Genomic DNA, 16,991 nt, shown 5'->3' on the forward strand with positions numbered 1-16,991 from the left:
ATCTCTGTATCTGGAATTCCTCTAAAAATGCTTTTCATATAAAGACCAACGAGAATGTGCTTATTCTTTGTTCACAGGCATCTGGCTCTTAAAGACCGACCCGAATGTGCTCTTTCTCTCTCTTTCTCTCTCCACCTCCCTACCTCCCAACCTATTTCTTTTCCACCCCTCTCCCACCCAACGTTTTTCTTGATGCTTTTGAAAACAAATGGTAAACCAGTTGAGAACGTTGTACATAATTCAACCTACGAATATGTGTTAATCCCTTGATAACAGGCATCAAGGTCTTCAAACATTAACCCCCTCTCTCTCTCTCGCACCCTCTCATGAACAAAAATTAAAGTAACGGCAGCGATCGAAGGCCGATTGGAAATAATTTCCCAATGCAAAACAGAAACGAAACAACAAATAAACCCCACACACACACACACACACACACACAAAGATCTGCAAACTGCATGCAAACGAATTCCAACGCAATCGTAACTTGAAGAAACGTACCTGGTATAAGCTTGACTGACGTCCAGTCAAAATACTTCTGTCGAATGATGGATCTGGAAACTGGCTCCAGCAAGATCTCATCGATTCCATGGAGATTCAGATCAACTGCAGTCAGTCAGATGAATAACACCAGAGATCACTTTTAATGATATAATTCACACTGATACTAATAATCTAATATCACTACTATGAATACATTTATATAGCACTCTCAAACCTCTCAAAGTGCTTTATAATAAAACTTCAGTCAGGCACACACACACACACACACACACATACAAGCGCGCACTACTCGGAGGTAAAAATGCTATTAACGACACACACACGCACACACACAAATACATACAAGCGCGCACTACTCGGAGGTAAAAATGCTCATAACGAAACTGTATAATTCCTTATTTATTTATTCATTGGACTTCTGCTCCATGGGAAATAGCGACGGGTAAGCCTTTTGAACTGTGATGTAGAAAGAGTGTGAAAGGTGAATGTGTTGGAAGAATGCAATTAAAAAAAACCAACACCCATCCTTTAAATCGATATGAATGTGTTTTGTTTTAGGAACTCGTTCTGGTCTTGTTGTACCTACTTTCATATTCTGACTTATGTAAATTATGTGGTATTGCAATATACTGTCAATGCAACGAAAATGTTAGGAATTTATTGAAAACATCAACAAAAAATCACTGATAAAATCATTCAATAAAAAAAAAACGTATTAAATATTTACAAATATACAAGTGAAAGAATGACCGATATATATATATATATATATATATATATATATATATGTGTGTGTGTGTGTGCATGTGCGTGTATGTGTGTGTGTGTGTGTGTGTGTGTGTGTGTGTGTGTGAGTGAGAGAGAGAGAGAGAGAGAGATGTTGATATATTATATATACATATACATATATAAATTCAAAAATGAAAGAAAATAAGGGTAACTACTCACTTTCAGGCTGGGTAACCGTGACCCCCAGCTGAATGGTTTTCCTGTTTAGTTTACTCGAATACCTGTCGGTAATATTTACCAAATCAACCAACGTGATCATGGAAAAACAAACAAACAAACATGAAAAACAACAAATAATCAGAAAACGTATATACGTCATTAACGCGTCAAATACAAAGGAACAGAACGGAATGGAAATTACTGAAAAACATCCAAATAAAATGCTAAGTACCAGGACTTTCATCGCATCGGCGTTCAGTGTAGAAAAGTTTGTTTTTTGTTGTTGTTTTTTTTAATAATGGGTTCAGTAACGTAACTATACTGTTCATTCTGATGCTATAAAAACAGTTTACTACGCTTTAAGAGTGTGTGTGTGGGTGGGGTGGGGTGGGGGCAATATACCAAACGTTTAACATATCTGAATAAAATTTGTACTTCTGATAATACCGATTGACTGATAACACAATGAGAGCATAATTTACCTCAAACCATGGGAAACACAAACTCTCTCTCTCTCTCTATATATATATATATATATACACACACACACATAGATCGATCGATAGATATACCTGAAACCATTAATAACACTGTACACTCATCTGATCTGATACAAATTTTCACACAATGTATATACATTTACCTGACACCAGTGATGATATTATCTGAATATACTCATTTCAAATTCACACTGAAAAGATGATTTTAATGGCTTTGTTTGATTAGGGGGAAGAAGAGAAAGTTGGAGGATGATGTAAACACTTTAAAGACAACAACTGGGGGCCTTTTGAATTCTCTCAGAAGCAGAAAGCCAATTGTATGCCTGGGCTTGGATACACTCCTACTATAATTGTATCTATTAACCTCTCTCTTTTCTCAAGGCCTGACTAAGCGCGTTGGGCTATGCCGCTGGTCAGGCATCTGCTTGGCTGATGTGGTGTAGCGTATAATTTTATGGATTTGTCCAAACGCAGTGACGCCTCCTTGAGCTACTGATACTCTGCACATGCACACACATATATACACACACACACATATATACACGTATACACGTATACATGTGTGTGTGTGTGTGTGTGTGTGTGTGTGTGTGTGTGTGTGGTGTATAAAGCCAAAATATCTTCCTTTTCCATAAAGAAGTGGAAGAGGCGTAAAAATACAACAAAAAAAGTCTGTTTACCTCGAAACCATTAAAACTGAGTTTTTAGAATTTTGATTTATTAATTCTGGATTTGTCATGCACTCTTAAAATGAATATCGTGCGTCACAGAACAGGCTTGTATCCAGTTTTTCATCTTGGGGTTTACTATGACGAGCAAAAACATATATACACATACACAAACGCGCACACACACACACACATAAGCGCGCGCGCACACACACACACCTGATGCCGGTGATGACAGCCAGAATGTCCTCTGAGGGCGGACAGGGAAGCTGTAGCCAGATCAGCTGGAAGGGGTGCTCGTTACACAGGTGCAGGGCCTCGCTCGCCGTGCACGTGATCAGCTCGTGGTCAGTCACCACCTGACCAATCATAACGCGGCAGCATTTTAAAGCCCACCTCCTGACCAATGATCGTTCTGTATTTACCGTAATTGTTTAGAGCTGCGGGCATTATACATGTGTATCAAACAAAGATCGAAAAAAGAAAAAGAAAAGTGTGTGTGTGTGTGTGTGTGTGTGTGTGTGTGTGTGTGTGTGTGTGTGTGTTCTAATATATATATATTTGTCTCACAAAATCGGTTTTTAATTTTTGTAATATGCTCAAAGGAGGCAAAAAAGTCATTTTAGCTGTAAGTAAGATTATTAGATTTGCAAATGGTGCCCAGTTATGCTTTTGGAGTTAAAAGACATTTGTGTTTTTTCAACTTTTATGTGACGTTGTGTATTTGGAAATGTTTGTTCTGGGCGTGAAAAGTTTATTTTGAAGTAATCCTCCATACTCCAATAGGAGTGAAAGGATAATCAAAACTTGAAACTTGAAACTCGAATAGTAAACAACAAGACAGTTATCTCACGGTCCATACATGCATACACTCTCTCTCTTCCTCTGTGTGTGTGTGTGTGTGTGTGTGTGTGTGTGTGTGTGTGTGTGTGTGCAGTGCAACCACTCTCCCTGGAAAAAAGTCACTGGTTTTCGAGAAAAAAAATCTTTTTCAGCAATGTAGTACATTAAAAAAAACAAAAACCAAAAAACAAAAAAAAAACCACAAAAAAACCACCACCAGCCGCCGTGGCGAAGTGGTTAGCGTCGCGGACTGACGGCTGGGAGGACGCGGGTTCGAATCTCAGCGGAGGTGGGTTTTTCGGCCAGTGGCCGGCTCCTACCCAGAGCTGAGTGTGCGGTGGGCTTAAATGGGGAGACTGCGACCACACAGTCGAGTATCATACACTTCAGGGATGCGTCTTTGGGTGTGATCAAAATACCTTACCAGCACTGCAAGTGTATGTATCTCTCGGGCCTGGTTAACACCGGGATATCATTATGGCAGGGAGCGTAGAGTACAGCCTTGTGACGCAGTCCCAAACCAAAATGGACCTCCACAGCAACATCATCATCGTCATCCTCCTCCATCATCATCAATATAAACAAAACAGTCTCAAAGTCTGTGGCCTTTCATGCCCTGCTCTCATGGTGACCTCAGTTTTGATTCCCCTACAGTTCCGTGCGTGGGGTGAGTCCTGTCAATGTCTTCAGTGTCGGCAGGTTCATGGGGGGCTGTTGTTTGAGGGACGTGGTGGCGGTCTTCACTCTGGGAGGAGGGGGGGGGGACGCTCACTCAGTGACGAAGCCATTATTGTCGTTCGTAGGGGGCTTAGTAGGTGGTGTCCTAACTACGTTAAATCAGAACAGCACCGAAGTGACTCAGCAGCAGTGCAGGATCTCCTGTGGTGCGTGGCCTCATGGCGACATAATATGGACGGTTCCCTGCGGACTGCCGAAGCTGGAACTGTGACGGACGAACCCGGGTATGGCCGTGTATGTGGGCAACCTAAATGAGCGGCGTGGGACTAATGCCACGGAAACGGTGCAGATGATGGGGCGAAGAAACAAAACAAACAAAAAAACAAACAAAAAACCACCACCAAAACGCCACCACCACCTTTTTCTTTACGGAGTGTGTAGCAGAGGGTGGGGAGTTTCTTGTGCGATGATGGGAAAAAGTTGCGGTTTCAGTTTCAAGAGTGTGTCTTAGCGTACTGACAAATCCTATATGCTACGCAACATCTGATGAAAAACAAAAACAAAAAACACCCAAAACGTAACAGATACCCAATCGTCGCATAAATCAACGCTCTGATCAGGAGAAGAAAACAAAGGAGAGACAGAACATTTAAAAGTAATAAGTATAATGATAATCATGATGATAACAATAAATAACGATAACAAATATTAAATTATAATCAAAATAATAATAATAACATAATTAAACCAAGTCTAAACTTAAAAGAAAACAAGTAACAGGTAAAATACATTAAAATAAAGTCAAGGGGGAGGTAAATAGAAGGCAAGATACTGAAAAAAAAAAAGAAAAAAGACAGAAAATGGGCCACGTCCATTGAAACCGAACGCATCAACACAACCGGTACCAACACAAGCGTCTGAATGCATACACACAAACACGCACGCGCGCGCACGCACGCACATACACTCCTACCTGAACCTACCTGCTCTATGTTGTGCTGCAATGAACAACTGCGCGATTCCATGCATATCAGAAGGGACCGCGTTTCCTTGGCAACGCTGCCCGACATCACGAGGGACTGATGACCTGGTTCCCGTGTCTGGAAAACCGTATGGACACAAGGCATGCATGAATGATCATAAATGACGTGGGTTGACGATGCCGTCATAGTGATGATGATAATAGTGATGATGATGATACTAATACCACCACTTATGACGATGAATTTATTGATAATAGTAGTAGTAATAGTAATAATAATAGTAGCAGTAGAATAGTAGTAGTAGTAGTAGTAACAACAGCAATAGTAGTTGTAGCAGCAGTAGCAGTAGTAGTGCTAGTAGGAGTAGCAGTAGTAGTAGCAGCAGCAGTAGTGGTAGTAGTAGTAGCAGCACCAGTAGTAGTAGTAGCAGAAGTAGCAGTCAGTACTGATAACGATGACCAATATCATCCATAAATTTTCTATGGCGCAATATCCAGTACTGTTGCTAGACACATTCCAATAAATGAATGAATAGTTGAATGATGAAATAATGAAACGAAAGACCGCAAGAATTGAAAATAAATACATAATCGGGAAAAAAAATGCCACCGTTTAAGGCGGAACAGTACAACTGTCTTTCTGAAACGAGAACAATCTGGACGCTTTATAAAGCGATTTATCAAATACAGCCCAAGTTCATACGGACGAAACACATAGATTCATTTCAATCGGGAGTTGGGGAACAGGTCATTCAGCGTGTCAAAATCCACTTTTAAGTGAACAGACATTGCCATTAAGCGTGACAGACGACACAATAAACTTACGAATTAACAACACGTGTCAAAAAAAACGTACAAATTCAAAACAAACTTCAGCGCAGTTTAAAAGATTGTACAGAAAACAAGAAAGCTTTGCAACAGTCTCTTCGTCATCAGCTCCCATCAGTGCAAGTAAACGGCACAGGGTACAGCACTGTCGTGGCAGTAACGATTCGGATTCGGATTCGGATGGTTTATTCAAAAAAGGCCTTAGCCCCTTATGAAGGGGTGGTGTGTAAACGTATTTCGAAAACATTATGACATACAGTATATGATACAACAAAACAATACCTAGATTGATAATCATGAACAACTAAATGACCGGATTTTGAATGCTTTGTGTAGATAAGTTGCAAACTGTCTGACTTCTTCTTCACGACGTGACGTCATAAGCAAAACTAGTTTAAACATAGAAGGCTGAGAGTAATATTTCTGGGGTATGAAATTATATCTTAGTTCACATAACTTTGGACAACAAAACATGAAATGTAATTCGTTTTCTTCTGCATTTGTGCACAATGGACAAATAAGATCATGATCACTATGCTGTGTGTATCGAAAATGATGAATTGCAATATCTGAAAGCCCAAACCTAAATCTTGTCATGACATATTTTAAATGTTTTGCCAAATTCATGGACAAATACGTTGGGACACAATGTAAAGAGTTGATTTGATAATACACATGAAATCTATCACTTTCTTGCACATGAGCATTCCATTCTTGCCATCTACAATCAATCAGTCTGGTGCGGAGACTACGAATAAATCCTGAGATATCCCCCACCCCTTGATTAAGCCAAACAAATCCCATACCTATTTCATAGAGTTTAACTCTCACTTTTGTTACCCAATTAATCTTGCCCCTTACATCCAAATCACACAACATATTATAAGCTTTTCTGGGTAAGCTTGATTCATCTAACCGTGTTAATTTCAGCCAGTACCTGATGCACCTCACAGCTGAGTTCAGATGTATTGGGTACCTATTTGTTTCACCATATATCAAATCATTTGGAGTTTTTATTGATACTTTCAGAAATTTCTTTAACATAAACAAATGGACTTTCTCACAGTACATTGCAGCATTATCAAGACCCCATATTTCTGCGCCATATTGAGTAATAGGTTGAACTTGAGAGTCGAATAATCTAATAAACACTTCAAAAGATTGATTACCTAAACTAGATAACTTTTGCATAATGCACAATGCCGCACGCTTTCCTCTGCTTGCAAGATCTTTACAAGCGACAGTAAAACTCAGTCTTGTTGAAAAATAAAGACCTAAATATTTATATATATTCACAACAGGCATAGCTACTCCTTCATAGACCCAATGTTCTCTCGCTCCCAAATACCCACCCTTTCTAAATACAATGATGTTACTTTTGGACATATTCACATTTAACTGCAGAGCTGTAGCTGCTCTATGTAGACTATTAAGTTGTGTTTGAAGACCAATTACTGTTTCAGACATTAAAACAACATCATCTGCCAAAAGCAGAATGAATAACTGTAAAAGATCTGTAGAGAATTGTGCGCCATGTCTGCCATTATTCACAACTTCATGGGTCAATTCATTAATAAAGAGAGAAAACAAAATAGGACTACAAACATCACCTTGTTTTACACCGCTTGTGCACTGTATATAGTCAGTCATCCTCCCCCCACACCTAACTCTAATCTTCACACAATCATACATACTCATTATACACTTAAGTAATTTCCCTCTCACTCCATATTTTAACAGAATAGGCCATAATATACTTCTATTTATGGAATCAAAAGCTTTTTCAAAATCAATGAAAGCAACATATAGTTTACGGTTAAATGAAAATTGTTTTTGTATAAATGCCATCAAAGTAAACATATGATCTACAGTAGAATAATTGCGTTTGAATCCAGCTTGATATTCTCCAGTAATGTTATTATTTTCAACCCAATCTTGCAGTCTGTGATTAATAATTGTGCTATATATCTTACTAGCTGCGTTGCAAATAGAGATACCTCGGTAATTACTTGGATTATTTACATCTCCTTTCTTATAAAGAGGGAGAACAATAGACTCAGTCCAGTTTTGGGGATAAATTCCTTTATCGAAAAGAGCGTTGAAAAACGTTACAAAGAAATCTAAAATCAATTCAGTTTTACATCCATACTTAAATAGTTCCCCAATGATTCCATCTGGCCCGGCGGCTTTACGAATTTTAATTTTTCTAATTGCTAACATTACCTCTTCTTTGGAAATAGGACGGTTTAAATTATCTTCTTCTTCGTTCTCTATGTGCGGTAACATATTGATATTTGCATCTTTTGTGAGAAGTGCTTTAAAATGTTCAAACCAAGCATCAGTAGTAATATTGTTTGATGGTTGCTTTTGTTTTGAAGAGATCTTATGCACCACGTCCCAGAACTGTCTTTGACTTTTTACTGATGACATGAGTTCTTTTCGCAAAGCATCATTAAAGTGCTTCTTTTTTATTCTCAATAAATGTTTATATTCCCGTCGTGCTTTACAATAACGATCACGATCCTGAGCATCTAAAGTGCGACGAAATTTTTTCAGCAATTTACGAACATTTCTTCTAAAGGATTTACATTCCAAATCAAACCAGTCCCGGGACGTGTTACATTTTCTCCCACAACATATCTGTTTTTTCATACATTCTGCAGCCTCTTTTATACAAGTGTTAAAAACCAGTAGTGCATCGTTGATATCTACCTCAATCAAACTGACAGCGTAAGCCATTTTTTCCTGACATTCTGTTGAACATATATTATTAACATAAACATCAGCAGAATTTTCGTTCCAAACAAGTTTTTCGATGACAAGATTCTCATTGAATACCTCTTCCTCACTACCATCGAAACAACTAAAGCAGCATTTTACAGGCATATGATCAGATTCAATTCGTTCACAAACTGTCATTTCACACGATTCACACAAAAGAGAAAATAACTCACAAGACATTATAAAATAATCATTCACACTGCAGCCACTGTCTGATACGTACGTGTAGCAACCTTGAAGGTCGCCATAACACATACCATTTAGAATACATAAATCCAATGCAGTGCGTGGCAGTAACGAGAGAATAAGAGTTATTTTTGTAGTAGTAGCAGTAGTAGTAGTAGTAGTAGTAGTAGTAGTTGTTGTTGTTGTTGTACACGTGTGCACAGACCGTGGTGGTGGAAGTGTGGTTGCTGTAACCCGAGTGTAAAAAACGACAGTGACAGATGTGACAGCAGAAAATAGCAGCAGCGCACCAGCCGCCGTGGCGAAGTGGTTAGCGTCGCGGACTGACGGCTGGGAGGACGCAGGTTCGAATCCCAGCGGAGGCTGGTTTTTCGGCCCGTGGCCGGCTCCTACCCAGAGTTGAGTGTGCTGTGGGCTTAAATGTGGAGACTGGGACCACACAGTCGAGTGTCATCCACTTCAAGGATGCGTCTTTGGGCGTGTTGCTCTAATTACCTGACCATCACTGCAAGTGTCTGTATCTCTTGGGCCTTGTCAACGCCTGGGTATCATTATGACAGGAAGCGTAGAGTACAGCCTTGCCACGCTGTCCCAAACCAAAATGGACCTCCATAGCAACATCGTCATCGTCATGCTCCTCCTCCTTCATCATCAACAGTATAAAGAAAACAGTCTCAAAGTCTGTCGCCTTTCATGCCCTGCTCTCATGGTGACCTCAGTTTCGATACCCCTCCACTTCCGTGCTTGAGGTGAGTCCTGTCAATGTCGTCAGATTATGGGGGGCTGTTTTTGGAGGGACGTGGTGGCGGTCTCCACTCTGGGAGGGACGCTCACTCAGTCGTTAGTAGGGGACTTAGTAGGTGATGTCCTAAGTACGTAAAATCAGAATAGGCACCAGTTAACACCACTGAAGTGACTCAGCAGCAGTGCAGGGTCTCCTCTGGTGTGTGGCGTCCTGGCGACCTAACATCGATGGTTTCCTGTGGACTGCCGACGCTGGAACTGTGGCGGACGAACCCGGGTATGGCCGTGTATGGGGGAATCTAAATGAGCGGCGTGGGAGTAATGCCACTGAAACGGTGCAGATGATGGGGCAGAAAAAAAAGCAAAAAAAAAAAAAAAAGCAGCAGAACAGTACGGTTGTGTAGAAGTACAGAGTACTGGTGGTAGTATGATATCAGTAGTGGTTGCAGTAGTTATAGAACCAGTAGTTTTAACACCAACAGGAATTGACAAGTTGTTCCTATTGCGATGCTCTGATGTGTAGTCATCACAAAATATACAGTAGTAGTAGTCGCAGCAGTAGTAGTAATAGTGACAGTTGTGACAGTATCAATATTAATAATATCGTATAATAATTACTGTACACTCCACCCATCAATACTTCTTGAAATAACCATATATATATATATATATATATATATATATATATATACATATATATATATATATATATATATATATATAGAGAGAGAGAGAGAGAGAGAGAGAGAGAGAGAGAGAGAGAGGAGTGATGGCCTAGAGGTAACGCGTCCGTCTGGGAAGCGAGGGAATCTGAGCGCGCTGGTTCGGATCATGGCTCAGCCGCCGATATTTTCTCCCCCTCCACTAGACCTTGAGCGGTGGTCTGGACGCTAATCATTCGGATGAGACGATAAACCGAAGTCCCGTGTGCAGCATGCACTTATCGCACGTAAAAGAACCCACGGCAACAAAAAGGTTGTTCCTGGCAAAATTCTGTAGAAAAATCCACTTCGATAGGAAAAACATAAAACTGCACGCAGGAAAAAATACAAAAAATGGGTGGCGCTGTAGTAAAGCGACGCGCTCTCCCTGGGGAGAGCAGCCCGAATTTTACACAGATAAATTTGTTGTGATAAAAAGAAATACAAATACACACACACACACACCATACATTTTGACAACGCATACATTGCAAAGCCATCCCCTATCAAACGAGAGAGGGAGAAGGAGGGGGCAGGAGAGCAGGGGGAGTGAGAGGTGCAGAGAGGGGTGGAGATGATGGAGGGAGAAGGGGAACGTTTACTTAGACACTGGACATCCATTTATATAATTAAACTGCTTTTTTCAATAAAAGTTTGAAAACCTTATGTGTAGATTCAACGAATATAACATCAATTTCACAAAACAAGTCTGGAAATGCAACTTCTGTTGTTGAAATAAATGGATAAATAAACAGATAATGTGAGAGGTGTATCGAGTATACAAATAAATCTATGGGTTTAAAGTTCACGTCTCTATGATTCTTTTATATGAAAATGTCAATCAATTTGAGTGAAATATTTTCAGACAACACGTGCTGGGTGGCAGACATGAAAAGTTAAGAGTTTAAAAACAAACCCCAAAACAAACAAAGAAACACCAAAAAAAAACCATGTACACTGCATGATAGTGATGAACAATTCAATACTGAAATCTGACACCCGCATTAAACAACAATTTCCTTGACCAAATTTTCGACTTCGTCTTTGAATTCACCGCAACTGGGGCCACGTTGGTAAACAAAATACACACAAACCCAAGCCACGTGTGCAGGGAAATGTTACCTCCAAATGACGTCAAGAAAAAATTCTTTCCAGGTTAGCAGACAAAACTTTCAATGGAGGAATTGCAAGAAGCACATGCCTAAAACGACGAAGCTCACGGACTACCTGGAGAAAATTCCACTTTCCTCTCTGGCTGTTTTGTGAACGAAATTCACGTGCGCGACGTGTTAAACCTTTCAACTTCAAAGCCGTGAGTTGTCGTCTGCTTCCGGTGATGGTTGGAAGGGGTGTGGTGGAGGGGCAAGCGTTGACTTGTAAACGCTCAGTCCAAAAATAGAACAGTCACAAGCGGATGTTGCTGGACTTGCGTTTGGCTGATGATGTGAATGATGAATGTGTGTGTGCGTGCATGTGCAGGCTCAGTGCCTCGTGACACTGCTACAAACAGCCTCACCATTCATTTACCTTCACAAGAATGTACCGCCTCTGAAATTAGACCAGTTGTTAGTTTCCACCCTCATCCCCCCCACGCTAAAATTTATTCGAAACCTGCCTTACAGATCCATTTCATGATTACATTAAGTCTCATTAAGGACCGCATGTATCAATCAGTAAAATGATCCAGTACCCATACTGATATTTAGAGAAAAAACAACAACAAACAAACAAACAAAAAAACAACAACAAAAAAACAAAACAAAAAACAGCAACACCAAAAACAACAAAAAAACAAAACAGTTTTGTGTCGTGAGCACACATGCCTCTCGCTGTGATGTTTGACCAGTTTAAAAGTTACCACTGCGTTTCCAAGGTAACACTGATCATCCACCCAGTGATTCCTTTTCCCCCTATTTGCGGCACTATAAAGGCACTATAAAAGCAGAACGGATACTTAAAGTGATTATGATGAATAGCAGCGAAGATGAAATTTGAAGAAACATGATAAAAAAAATAATAAAATAAAATAACAAGCCTAATTTTAACGGTACATTGCATTTCTTCCGAGATAAAAAAAACAAACAACCCCCCCCCCAACAAAAACAAAACAAACAAACAACAAAAAAAAAACCCAAAAAAACAACAACAAACAACAACAAAAAACAAAACAAAAACAAAACAAAACAACCGCGTGTCCTTCGCCGGAGGCACGTATCATTGGTACTATTCGTCAACAGCGCTACGTACCATTATCACTATGTTCATTAGCGCTACGAGTCAACCGCGTTTCGTACCATTATTATCACTACGTTCATGTGTCAATGGCGCTACGTGTCGACACCACTTTTATTATCATTAAAAAAAAATAAAAAAAAATTAACCACTTCATGTCTTTTGCTCGACGTGTCAATAGTGCAACGTATAAATTTGCGCCACGTTCTGCAATTAGTTCATTTCTCTTATAAAATACAATTCAATGAATATAATACTTTAATCAGTCTATGCTTGATGAATGCTGCCACTGTTGGTGAAAACGCATTTTTGTTCACCGTTGACGAACTTACATAAGCCTTGGCTCGTTGCTCGTTGGTAGATATATACATTTCCTACATTATTGTGAATAAAATCACGTTTCTTCCAACGTGACACTGCAGCTGGAAGAAATGTCATTCTTTTTCTGGAAATGGGATTCCGAATTTTCTCCATGTGACCCCGCCTCTTTCTTCGAACATTCATACAGACAACTGAGTGGCGAGCTACCCGGACCTATTCAACTCATATACCTAGGCTTAAAACTGATACCCACCTGCAACTCGCGTGAAGTGAAATTACCGATGGAAGTAACCATCCAGAACGAGAGAGAGAGAGGGAGGGAGAGAGAGGGGGGGAGAGAGGGGCAGAGAGAGGGGCAGGCACAGAGAGAGAGAGAGGGGAGAGAGAGGGGGGGAGAGAGGGAGAGAGAGAGGGAGAGAGAGGGAGAGAGAGAGGGGGAGGCACAGAGAGAGAGAGAGAGAGAGAGGGAGAGAGAGAGAGGGACACACACACAGATCTCTCTCTCTCTCTCTCTCTGTTAAGAGGTATACCAGTGCAACAAGGTGTTTTGTGTTGGGTTCTCACGAATCGAACTCGGAACCTTTGATAGCGAAAATGGCGCTCCACTTTTCGGCTATGCAGAGCAAACAATTATCTATTTAACTATTTTAAGACTTCAGTGTATCTACATTCAACACAGACTCAAAGGAAGGAAGGAAGGAAGGAAGGAGAGGGGGAGGGATGATGGCTGGGTAGGGTGGGTGGTGGGGGTGTCAGCACAGCAAGAACACTAACTGGCGCTTCAGGCCAGCGAGTCATGCTGGCTTGACCCTTGATTTGGTCTGACATGAAACTGGAGCGTTGTCCTCTTGTGCCCCACACCACTTCGACGGTCTCTCAGCTTTTTCACTTTAAATATGAATTGATTAATACATTCACTTATTTATTTATTCATTCATTTATCTACTGCTGGAACCTTATTCCATTGCGTTCTTGTGCAACTGTGTCTTATGTCTTTTTGTCTTCGCACCACTATAGTTCTTTGCACGACTGTGCTAGCGAGTTCTTGCAGGCAATCAAGCAAGCAAGCAAGCAAGCGCACACGGCGCACACACACTTTTGTAATCTTCGTTACTTAAATTTACTTAACCATTATGAAGACATGAGATATACGTCATACGTGAGCACACACACACACACACACACACACACACACACACGTAATCACAGTGCGCGCACACGCCCGCATCAACAAAGCGAGAAAAAAGGAACTGGGGCAAAGGTTCATACAAGAGAGGGAGAGAGAGGAAATGAGAGAGCTAGAGAGAGAGAGAGAGAGAGAGAGAGAGAGAGAGAGGGCAAATAGTTTACTGGGCCATTTACTCATGTCAAAGGGAAGAACAGGGCAGGGACAAATATCACTCATGACAGAGAGAGACAGGGAGGGAGGGAGGGGGAGGGGAGAGACAGAGAGAGAGAAGACAATTAGTTTACTGGGCTATTTACTCATTTCAAAGGGAAGAACAGGGCAGGGACACGAATATCAAACATGAGAGAGAGAAAGAGAGAGAGGGGAGGGGGGGGTGGGGGTGGGGGCAGGGGGGGAGTGGGGGTAGAAGACAGAACTGACGGAACTGCCATTTGAATGGAACTGGCAGCACACAAAAGTCACAGCGTTCTGCCAAATGTATCGAGATCTAGATTATTTATAGACCTAACACTGATGCTGCATTTGTGTTCGGCACATAGTCATAATTCCCAGTTAGATAATAATGACTAACCTGTCAATCCCTTCGCTCTCAAACACACACACACACACACACACACACACACACACACACACACACACAGAGTTATAACTTCACGTATAAAGGTTTTTTATTTACACAAAGTCAGACATACAAGACAAAACCTGTGTAATAATGTCACAAACACACACACACACACACACACTAACACAGACCCCACGACCACCACACACACACACACTTTCTCTCGCTCACTCACTCTGAAACATACATTCATACATGACTGTGTACATAGCACACACGCACACACACACAACCATCATGCACACACACATTTCACACACTTTCAAGCACACACATGCATGATTGTGCATTCATAACACACACACACACACACACACACAGAACGACACCACACACACACACACACACACACACACACACACAACACACACACACACACACACAAACACGCATGCACGCACGCACACACACATACAGAACGACACCACACACACACACACACACACACACACACACACGCACGCACGCACACACAGAACGACACCACACACACAATACAACACAGCAGAACCACACCCTCACCTCACACCTACCCAAGAGCTGTGAGAACCAACGCAGACAGGCGTGCTATCACCACCACCAGAAGTGGACGCAAAACATGAATCATCGAAGAAAACGCCAGGCGGACAAAAAGAGGGCTCCCCAAACTCTGCCCCCTCCGTGCCAGCCAAAATCTGCGCAATTATCGAATCCTTCTGCGCCGTTTCCAAACATGTTGTCGTCGTCGACTCCTTGGAGAAACACGACTGGGTAGTTGCCGCCGACCGGGGCGGCAGCGGTGGCGGTGGCGGTGTTGTCGTCACAGTGACGTCGGAGGTCGTGACGTTAGTGGTGTCAGGCGATTTCGACGACGAAGCCGCGGTGGTCATGATTTCCATGCGCGGTTTTTTGCTTGGAGAAGCGAGGTCATCTTTGTCCGACATGGTAATTTCGTTCTCAAGTGAAGTCACTTGTCAGTGCTTTATTTTGTTGTTGTTGTTGTAGTTGCACAAGATTCACACAGTACGGGTTGCAAAACTTGCGAGTTGCGCGAGATACACATCAACCTGTGCCTTCAGTGTTCTTCTTCGCAGCGCACAATGCACGAACTGAAGGGGTTGTCGAGAGCAGTTTACTCACGAAGTAATGTGGAGACAACCTTCCTTCAACGGAACGAAGAAGACTTCCAATCCGGGTATTAACTGAAAAGGAGGTTGACCGGACGTTGTGGTGAAAAAAAAAAAAAGAAAAGAAAAAAAAGGGTGATCAGCTGATTGTGTTGTGCCTTTTTGGTGGAGACTCCTTTAGATCGACCCCGGGAGTAACGGTGCGTTTGTTTGTCTGTTTTGAACTTTCTTTTTATTCTTTTTCCCCCCTCCTCCAACATTTTATGTGTTTCGACGCTGATAAATTGTTTAATTGTTATCGATGATGTTGTTATTTCATTTGTGTATAAAAATGTGGTTTGAAGACTATCTGTTACTGGTTACTGGTTTGTGTCCGTGTTGAAGCTCTTTGGAACTTGTTCACAGGCGGCGGTGCTCAAGACTGGGCAGGTTCAGTGCAGCAAGGCGCTCTGAATATGGTTTATCCTTCAGTGATGCAATAAGCTTGGTGGCACGCCTCTGTACGTCCTCTAGTTCGCAGCACAGTGTCTTGTGTCGGGGTTGCCATGCTGTGTGTCCATACTCGAGAATCGGGCGAACTAGAGACTTGTATAGTTGGATGAAGACTGCGGGGGTGAGAAAGTCGAAAGATCTTCGGATGACTCCAAGAAATCTGTTTGCTTTTTCAGTCGCTTGGTTGATGTGGTTCTTGAAGAGACTGCGATATGCCGTAACTGTTTATATTTTGGGGGGCAGATACATGAATAGTTTTGAAGGTCATGAACCTTTTTGAATATTTCGGTTCTCCAAGTGTTTGAACCTTCTTTTTTATCCAAAGAAATATTTTCTTGGTCTAAAAAACAAGGATACTGTGGAAATTATATGTTGAGGAAATCAATTCAGTATATAATGAGGAAATCAGGCAGCATGTCCTGAGAAAATCAATAATGCTGTGGAAACCAGTCAGTACCTCCCCCCCACACACACACATACCCTTCCCGCCCCCCTTTCCCCACCCTCGTCTGTCTCTACGTCTGTCGTTTCCCACTCTCTCCCTCTCTCTGTCTCAGTCTCTCTGCCTGTCACCCTCTCACTACTTCACCGCCTATTTCTCAGTGTTTCTGCCTCTCCTCTCCCCACTCTCTCTCTCTGTCTGTTTCTACCTCTCTGTCTCTCTTT

General features: G+C 41.5%; 1 protein-coding gene across 2 annotated transcripts in view; it reads right to left on the reverse strand.

Annotated features, from left to right (window-relative positions):
• Positions 1 to 15,881, reverse strand: part of LOC143289520 (uncharacterized) — a 28,658-nt gene extending 12,777 nt beyond the window's left edge. For both annotated transcript variants that reach the window (XM_076598516.1, XM_076598515.1), the window contains exons 1-5: positions 15,261 to 15,881; positions 5,125 to 5,241; positions 2,840 to 2,979; positions 1,453 to 1,514; positions 502 to 606 (exon numbers count right to left, since the gene is read on the reverse strand). In XM_076598516.1, the coding sequence (XP_076454631.1) occupies positions 502 to 606; positions 1,453 to 1,514; positions 2,840 to 2,979; positions 5,125 to 5,241; positions 15,261 to 15,650 (814 nt within the window). In that variant the 5' untranslated portion in view covers positions 15,651 to 15,881. The remainder of the gene's footprint in view (positions 1 to 501; positions 607 to 1,452; positions 1,515 to 2,839; positions 2,980 to 5,124; positions 5,242 to 15,260) is intronic.
• Positions 15,882 to 16,991: the final 1,110 nt, after the last annotated feature.

This window comes from Babylonia areolata, chromosome 14, assembly GCF_041734735.1.
Source record: "Babylonia areolata isolate BAREFJ2019XMU chromosome 14, ASM4173473v1, whole genome shotgun sequence".
In the NCBI taxonomy this organism is placed as follows: Eukaryota; Metazoa; Mollusca; class Gastropoda; order Neogastropoda; family Buccinidae; genus Babylonia; species Babylonia areolata.